General features: G+C 47.2%; 1 protein-coding gene across 1 annotated transcript; it reads right to left on the bottom strand.

Annotated features, from left to right (window-relative positions):
- Positions 1-2,972: 2,972 nt before the first annotated feature.
- GPR88 (G protein-coupled receptor 88) lies at positions 2,973-8,735 on the bottom strand. Its single transcript, XM_070367593.1, has 2 exons — positions 6,952-8,735; positions 2,973-6,592 (listed from the first exon to the last, which is right to left on the bottom strand). The coding sequence occupies exon 2, from the start codon at positions 6,521-6,523 to the stop codon at positions 5,372-5,374; it is 1,152 nt and encodes a 383-aa protein (XP_070223694.1). The 5' UTR covers positions 6,524-6,592; positions 6,952-8,735; the 3' UTR covers positions 2,973-5,371.
- Positions 8,736-9,483: the final 748 nt, after the last annotated feature.

Below are 9,483 nucleotides of genomic sequence, written 5' to 3' on the forward strand. Positions count from 1 at the left end.
GAGTAGAGCTAGTTTAACAAGGTCTTGAGCCCAAGAGATGTGCTGTCTTCCTCCTTCTCACCTGGACCAGTGAGAGCCAGTTGACTTGCTTCTTCCAAGGACTAGACTGGTAGGGAGGGCATTAGTAAGCCCATCTCAGGCTTTACATTTAGTTACGTCCTCTAAATGAAACTTCGTCAATATACAGGTGATACTGTGGGTCACCATTTACATACATGTTCTTATGTATCACATGGTCCAAAACTCAGTGAGTGAAGAGGGGGTGCTATTTCCTGGCCACTTTCAGACCCCAGTATGTTCTGACCATAATATGGAAATAGTCCCACCACTCGAGTCCTGATGTTTGAGGAAGCCTGAGGACTGCTCTCACCTCTGTCTGCTCCACACCAGCAGGAGTTCCCTTTCATAGAAACCAACTACAAGAGAGTCCCTTGGACTGCTAGGAGATCCAACCAGTCCATCCTAAAGGAAATCAGTCCTGAATATTCATTGGAAGGACTGATGCTGAAGCTGAAGCTGAAGCTCTAATACTTTGGCCACCTGATGGGAAGAACTGACTCATTAGAAAAGACCCTGATGCTGGGAAAGATTGAAGGCAGGAAGAAAAGGGGACAACAGGGGATAAGATGGTTAGATGGCATCACTGACTCAATGGACATGAGTTTGGGCAAGCTCCAGGAGGTGGGGAAGGACAGGGAGGCCTGGACAAGGAGGTCACAAACAGTTGGACACAACTGAGTGACTGAACAATAACAACAACAGCAAAAGATAAAAGGCAGTATTTGCTCTAAAAAATGAAGAAATAAAAAATAAACCAAAAAAAAAAAACTTTCCTATCTAGTTTCAGAGATGTCACAGACATAATGGCAGAGGTAATACAAGGGAGTATGTGGTAAGATCAGAGAGGTGTGGGAGGTCTGTAGGGGCAGAGATTATGACTAGAGGAGCTCTGATGATGGGGAGAAACAAAGGGAACCTTCCAGGAAGGAAGGATGAGGGTTGGGTAAGTGATGAGATGCGAGGGGACACTAGCAAGGTCCTGTAACTTGAAAGTTACAGACACAACATGGGCCACGTTTAGAAGGCAGTGCAGAGAACAAGTAGGCTATAATGACAGGTACAAGTAGGAGAGGGGGGGGAATTAGAGAATGGTCACATCCTGGAATCAGTGATGCAATGTACATGAACTTGGGTAAACTTCAGGAGATAGTGAGGAACAGAGAGGCCTGACATGCTGCAGTCCATGGGATCGAAAAGAGTCGAACGCAGCTGGGTGATTGAACAACAACAGCGCATCATAGAGAGGGAGCCACACTTGATTAAAAACTCTGATCGTATCTGACAGCACAGTAGTTATGCGCTGTCATGCTTGCATGCTCTCTCACACTCTGGATTCAGACAAAACTTTGAATCCCAGCTCCTCCTTTTAAGTTGCCACATAACCTTAGGTACCTTAATTATTGTTCTTTCCCGACTTTTTCTCTTTCTTCCTTACTTCTTCCTTGGCTTCACTTTTCTTTAAACTTTTCATTATGAAAAATTTCAAAGATACACACAGTAAAGAGAACTGTGCAAAACATCCCAGTTACCCATTATGCCCTTTCAATAACCATCAACATCTGACCTCCCTGGTTTCATTGGTACCCTTCCCTCTCCCTCCCCACCATCCTCCTTACTGACAGCAATAGGCTTGATGTGATTAAGTACCTGGAGAAACTGTGTATGCTGCACCTGTTTAAGGTGGGAGGAGCTAGGAAAGGATACCCGAGGAGGAAGTATATGAAAGCAGAATTGCCCTTAGGTTAGAGATACTGAGGGTCCCAGTCTGGGTCCTGTGCTTTAAAGAACCTGCTCCCACCCTCCTCTGGCTAATTCCTTTACCACATAGAAAGGGGAGCCAAGGAAATGTGCCCTCCCCCAGGCAGAGCCTGTGCCTTGCCCTGGTACCCAGACCCCCAGAATTCCCTTTCTAAATGGCTTGAGGTCACTTCTGCGCTACTCCCTGTATCGTGTCATAGATCCTGGAGTTGGGCAAGATGGCTGGTTGAGAGGCAGTTGAGAGGCAGAGGTGTGCAGAGATAGGACCTGGGCTGAGTCCACACAGGGGGTCCCCTCACTCAGCATACTGATTAGGAGAGGAAAGGCAGAAAGAAAGGGTCCCCCCAGCCTTGTTTCTGCAAGCCAAGAGCTCCTACCCAGAGATCCATTCTTACCCCCAACACCCCAGAAACATTAAGGGCAGGCTTTTGAAAGTGAGGGACATCTACAATTTTTCTCAGCGTTCTTGAATTTAAGTTTATGCCACTGACGCCTTTTGTCAGGTCAGCTCCCTGGACTGCCATTGAGCCAGATGAGCAGTGTCTGAGTCCCTGGGAGAATGGAATAAAGGCCACGTGGAAAACAATGAAGCTGGCCAATTCAGCTGTTGTCAGAACAGATTTGCATTGAACCAGGAGGCCAGAGCAGACCCACGTTTCTTTGGTAAGCAGATCTTTTCAAGGGTTTTCTCTATCAGAGAGTTAAAGCTCTATAGTATTAAAAAAAAAACACAAAAAAACAAAGAAAAACATCCGTGGATGCCTGTGTACAAAACAGAATTATTGTTTAAGCACATATTTTCATTTTGGAAGCAGGAAAGCACTAGGAGTAATACCTATTACATCCTAGAATTTAGCCATTAAAGTGCAAGGATGGGTGGGTGGGGAGTGTGCTATATGTCTTAACAGGCATATACCTAAAGAAAAAAAGTAGAAAAAGCGAAGCAGGACAGCCCACAACAGCAATTAGGACTTTGCATTCCTGAGTGGATAATATGTAGTTTCATTTAAACAGAACACAATCTTCATTAACTTAATTTGTAAAACCAGTAACTCCAACTCCCAGCTCTTGCCTGAATAAGGCATTTTTAGACACGTCATTTCTACTTCTAAATTAAAAGTGAATCAGTCCTCTGGAGTTAATTACCAGTAAATACAACCTGAAGTAGGTCTCCCACATGGCACTGAGCCAGCAAAGGCAGTTCTGTGTTAGCCAGAAACACTCCAAGATATTGGATACTTGAAAAGCTAAGTTTATGTGCTTGGCAACTGTTTGCAGGAATAGCGGGGAAAATCGTTTGTAGCATCTACCGTGTGAAACAAGGATAAAGGCCTAATTAAAAGAAAACCTTTCGATAAGGAACTTAGACAAGTGTCCCCCAGCCCCCTCCCCACAAAAAAAGTAAAATTCAGTTCTCTGTTGTTGCAGCCTTTCCCCCAAATCAGTTACACTTACAGAAAGGAAATAATAGCTGTTTCTTTTCAATGCTGGCATATGTATCCTATTTAGTTATAGAAGATAGAAATAAATTTAGAAACTAAATGTAGAATCAAGTAAAGCCAGAACCAAGAAGTCGCTTTTATCACCAGTGCTTTGGGATACAGTGTCATCTGTTACAGTGCTCTCAAAGAGCTATTCAAGAAGACCAGAGACAAGAAAAAAACAGACAGAGGAAGAGTTGTCTGAACTTTAATTAAGTATTTAAATCCAGAAAAATGGGAGCAGATGAAACCTTAGTAAGAGAGAAATGATGCATGCACAAAGGGATTAGATTAATAAAATGACTGCTGACTACTGGTGATGAACACATCTGTTTTGTTTTTCTGCAAACATGTCAAAGTTTCCTGCCACTCCCATAATTATTCAAATGTACAAGTGTTCCCACTCTCCTGGCCTACAAACGTCCAGGAGGCCAACAATTTGGTTCCTGAATTACACAGTCGAGGCTGCTCAGCCCCAGACTGGATGTAGTGAGCAGCAGTCAGAATTGCTGGTAACTGATTATTTTACTACTTTTCTCTCATTTTAATTTTATAGTGATTTCACACAGCTTTGCATTTCAAATATTGAACATCCCTAAATAAATTTACTAAAAGAGATGAAAATGGCAAGCCTCAAATTATACACTTTAGAACAGATTCCCACTTGAACTGTTCCTTTTTATAACTGAGTTCATTATACCTTCTTTAACATATATGATATCAATGTTAAGTGTCATGGTAATACATATGACCTACATAAAAAAATTATTACTTTCTAAAGTGTGGCTTGTCTAAACCGTAAAAAAGCACAGGTGGCTTTGCAGAGTGGTTCATTTGCAAGATAAAGTCCCACCTGAGAGTTTTCTCATAAATTGAGTCAAGACGAGAATTCTTGATAGCCAGAGGTGTCTCTATGTCTCTTTTCATATAATTGATGGCTGCTTCTTCTGGTGTCTGGAAGAAGTACAATGTCCTTGTCCAATGGGTATTGCTTTAGTATACCACATGCTCAGTAAGTTCTAGCATCTAGGAGCATGCAATAGAGGTTAATATTAGCTATGCAATCATGGTGTTAGTCGTGTTTAATTAAATCAGGTGCATTGAGATATTTTAAATGTTAAAGAGAAAACAGAAGGACTTATTCTCCTTAGCAACCATTATAGTACAGAAAGTTCACAGCCGCAATCACACTCACAAGGCAGGTAAATCGATGACAAAATGAGGGTAACAACAAATGTGCATGCCATAGAAAACCTGACACTGGTACCTAAAATAGATAGCGCCCTTATTGTTTTCAACATTCCAGAGCTGGCTCAGACCATCAATCAACACAATGGAAACCTGTCACTTTAACACTTAATGTCCATTTTCAGTCTTAGAAGTGCAAAGGGGAATGTAAAATAATAAATCTGAGGGTTTCCCTCCTCACTGGCTAAGATTCTGTCTCATCCGGGAATGATTTTACTTTATAAAAACCCTTTTAAGAACAAAGGGCCTGAGGTCTTAATGGCAACTTACTGGTGTGCATATCTGTGGCTTCATTCTTCAGGTCAATATAGAAAGGCTAAATTGTAACAGAAGCATCATTAAAGATAGGTTACTTTCTCAAATGCTTTATAAATATTATTTCCTTCATCAATATTATTCCCTTTGGCTAATGCACTCAAGGCGCTTTAGATACATCATAAGACGATGAAGGTGGGAATGGTAATCAAGGTCACAAAGCTGTTTTTTCCAAAACTGTTAAAAGAAATTAACCGGTTCTTTCGAAAAGTCAGTGTGCAAGTTCCTAAAGTTTCCGGTGTTCTGACTTTAGGATTTCTCTAATACACGGAAACAAAGGGTAAAAATCAGGTGGCCGTCGAAAATTACTTCGCGGCCCACATGTACACTGAAACCTCGGTTCAGGTATCCCACTGGGGTCGAAGGCGAAATCTTCGCACCGATTTATTATTGAGCTTCGCCCGCAGGAGTCTTCGTTCAGGCTGGGGATACTTTCCAAGGGCAGGAGGCGGTGGTGACCAAGGCCATTGGAAGGCGGGCATCTCCGCTTCCCGAGCGCCCTGCCCGGGTCACCAGTGCTGGCCGGCGGCGCGAGTGCCCAGCTGAGCTTGGGACACCGCGGGCACGGCCGTGGCGGCGGCAGCAGCGGCCGCCGCGTCGCCGATGCCAGGCAGGACAGAGCGCACGGAGCGGCGGAACTCTTCGTTCCTCCACGTGTAGAGTAGCGGGTTGAGCGCGGACAGGGCACAGCACAGGAGCCAACTGGCCGCCTGCACGCCCCAGGGCACGGGCAGCGAGAAGCCGCTGGCCAGGCTCACCCACACCAGCGGCTGCGTGGCCAGCAGGAAGACGCAGCAGAGCAGCAGCACCGACAGGCCGCTGAGACGCCGCTGCGCCCGCCGCGGGTGCAACGCCGCGGGCAGGGGCTGAGCCTGCGCCGGGAGCTGAGCACCACCCGGGCCCGGCGCGTGCGGGGCGCCCGGGAAGGCGGCGGCGGCGGCGGCGCAGCCGGGCAGCTGGTGCAGCAGGTGGAAGTTGAGGACGCTGACCCGCTTGACGCTGACGCGCACGCGGCGCACGATGCCCAGGTAGCAGTGCAGCAGCAGCGCCGTCTGCGCCAACAGCGCCCCGGCGGCCAGCAGCGCCGGGTAGTGGACGCGCGGGGGCGCGGCGCCCGGACGCGGCGCCCAGGGCGGGAGCAGCAGCACGAGGCCCAGGGCTAGCGCCCAGGACAGCGCCAGCATGCCCGCCGTGTGGCGCCGCTGGTACAGCGCCTGGTAGGTGGCGGGCGCCCTGGTGATGAGCAGGTAGCGGTTCAGGGCCACCAGGCAGTGGGACAAGAGGGACACGGTGAGCCCGAGGCCCAGCAGCCCGCCCCGCAGCAGGCGGTAGCTGCCCCCGGCGCCGTCCCAATCCCCGGGGGGCTCAACGGAGCCCGCGGGCAGGAGCCCGAGCACCGCCTCCTGCGGCATCCAGAGGGCGCAGACGCTGAGATCGGCGGCGCAACCGTTCACGATGAAAGCGTTGCTGGTCGTCTGAAGCTTTCGGAAGGACGACACGAGATAGATGACCATGCCGTTGGCCAGCGTGCCCCCGATGGCCAGCCCCGAGTACAGGAGGGACACGGGGATGCGTCGGCCCGCCCACGACTCCTCTTCCTCGCAGAGCAGCAGCAGCGATCCCCCGGTGGTGGAGGAGGTGGACGTGGAAGAGTTGGTCATTCTGGCCAACTCTTCACACCTCGCTGGCTAGCGTCCGTTTCTCGCAGCGCGGCCCATCCTGATGCCCTCCTGCGGGGAGGGCAGAGACCTTCCTTCAGCCCTCTGCCACCGACACAAAAGGCTGTGGCAGAATAATGGGCTGGGGAAGGGGGTAGAGGGAGCTCGAGGAGAACGGGGGTGGCAAATGACAAGTGCCTGCCTCGAAAATGTCTCCAGTGCCGAGAAAGGCCTCTTTGCACTCAGCAGGCACCAGGGAAGCCTTGGGACAGAACAATACAATCCCTGTCCCTCAATCGCCCCTTCACCCCCTAAATACACACACATATACACACGTGGGAATGGCAGATGGAGCCCCTAGTTTCCATGAGAAAGCAGAGATATGCCAGCTGGGGGAAATGCCAGAGGGAAAGGGGTTGGGGGTATCTTACTTTCTGGCTGGTCCTTAGCTGGTGGGTAGCAGAGGAAGGGAGGCCAGCAAATACCTCCTCAGCAGCAGCATCTGCGGTCCTGCAATCAACAGGAGAAACTCAGCTGGGATCAGCGCCAGGGGCAAGTGCCTCCTTCCCAGTGCAGCATCCACACATGGCCCTAGGCAGAAGCCAGCAGCTGCAGGGAGACTCCTCAGCTGGCAGCAGGGCTGGAGAAAGTGAAGTGGCAGGCTGCAAGCCGGGGCGGGTGGGCAGGTAGGCAGGCAGCAGCAGCAGCAGTAAGGGTGCTTGGCTGCAAAAGCAGAAGCTGAGCTCAAGAGGAGAGCACCCCCGTGCTCAGAAGCTAGAGTGGTGGCTGATGCGGTGAACCCACTCGAAGCTCTCTCCTGCTCAGTTATACATCACCCAGGGAAAAGGCAGCCTTTCCATGCTGGTATGAATTATTCATAGCTTCTAACTTGTGAAAGGGAAGAAAAATACCTTGCTCAGAAAGTCCTGTAATTAACAAGTTTCTCTGTCTTCTCTGCCTCTCAATCGCCCTATTTCTCACCTTGCTTCATTTTTCTTTCCTTTCCCACCCCCACCCCCGCTCCATCAATGCTAGAATAAAATGTAATATACCCCCAATGTATTTCATCTTAGTCTGATGCATCCTGGGGTGAGATTTTTCTGAGAGATAAATACACTCCTAAGACCCAGGGCTGATCTTTCCATCCCACAGTTTCAGAGAGAATTACTTTATGTCCTAATTGAAATTCACTTTTTCTTTGGTAAGGTGGGATATGGGTTGTAATATACAGAAAGTCTTCAAGTCTTAATTGCAATCAAAATTTCATTTTTCTTTCTCATCACCAAACTCCTTTCTAGAGTGTGGCTTCTGTTTCAGTAATGAAATAGAGGGTAAAAATGAATTGGTCAGAAGGTTACATACCAGTGGGTTTCTGGGGGGAAAGCAAGGGGCTTGAATGATCCACACTATAAAGAACAGAGTGATCTGTTTTTACCGCAGAATTTTTGATCCTATGGTCTTAGAGATCTGCAGTCTGATGTTGAAATCTTCCACAGGCGAAATTTTTCATAAAAGTCATCACCCTCCAGAAATCATTTTTCACTGGGAAAGTCATTTATTTGAAAATTTAACTCAGAAACATGACAGAAAAAAATGCTAGGTGGGTTTTCAGGACACTTGGGTTCTAGCTGGACATCTATCAAATGGCCTTGTGATGGATTGTTTTCATCTTGTCAAATAAGGAATTTCACTCGGAGACTTCCAAGGCCCTTTGTGTTCGAACTTTCTCTGAATGCCCATGCATAAATTTGACATATCTCCACCCTCCTCTGACACTTGAAATATATCTTCTCTGTCTAACATGTAACGTAGTCTCAGGTCACGTGGCAGGAGTTTTTTCCAGTGTGTTCCTCAGGGTGCCTGTTTAGGATGAAGCACAAGATGCCCCTCCTTTGCTTCCCTGCCTGTCCTTCAAAAACTGTTAATGACTACTAACTCATTAATAGTTAATAGTCTATTAACTATAGTCTATTGACTTAACCCCATTAATATGGGGGTAGGATTAAGCAGGACCTAATGAATTTAGTCCATTTATGTGATATCTAAATGGAATAGTTGAGTTGGGGGATTTTTTGCCAGTGTCTTTTATCTGTTGTTATTTAAGGCTTTCAGAACAGCAAGGGCAATGAGCTTGCAAGAGAGCCTCTAATCATTAATAGTTAAAACTTGCTGAAATAAAAATTTTCTTTCACATCAGGGGGATTCAGAGTCCAGGTTCTTGGTCCAGTTGTTGCTGCCTTACATGGGAGTGAGTGAAATCTCTGCTGGGGGACTCAGGTGTATTGCAATCACATACACTTCTGCCAAGACCCTGCCTGTTTAGCCCTGGCCTGGCAGGGGCCCAGTTTTTGTTTGGGAGTTTGTTTTTGTTTTAAGCTACTGAACTTACATGATATAGGGTGAGAGTTTTCTTCTATCTTATTTCCAGCGTCAGAACAGTATTCAGTTAGAATTAATATACTTGTTATTGAATCAACAAATGGATAAGGGTTTGTTGTTGTTGTATAGTCACTAAGCCACGTCTGATGTTTTTGTGACCACATGGACTGTAGCCCACCAGGCTTCTTTGTCCATGGGAATTCCCAGGCTAGAATACTGGAATGGGTTGCCATTTCCTTCTCCAGATCTTCGCAACCGAGGGATCGAACCCTCATCTCCTGCACTGGCAGGTAGATTCTTAACCACTGAGCCACCAGGGAAGCCCATAAATGAATATATAAATGATTTCATTTGTTTTTCTCCATGGTGAAACAGTCAATAGTTTTCATTAGAATTTCTTTCCTCCTACCCCTGCAGCAACTTGCTCTGTGAACTACCCCGTCTGATGAATCTCCAATCTACCCTCCACTGCTTGCTTTCCATTGGCCTTACAGAAATGTCAATTTCATTACAAGTAGGTCTTCCCTGGTAGCTCAGTTGGTAAAGAATCAGCCTGAAGTGCAAGAGACCCAGGCTCGATACCT

This window comes from Bos mutus, chromosome 3 (genome assembly GCF_027580195.1).
Source record: "Bos mutus isolate GX-2022 chromosome 3, NWIPB_WYAK_1.1, whole genome shotgun sequence".
Taxonomy (NCBI): Eukaryota; Metazoa; Chordata; class Mammalia; order Artiodactyla; family Bovidae; genus Bos; species Bos mutus.

Excerpts from the sequence above, each read along its gene's own strand:
- GPR88 (XM_070367593.1), bottom strand. The coding sequence starts at position 6,523 with ATGACCAACTCTTCCACGTCCACCTCCTCCACCACCGGGGGATCGCTG.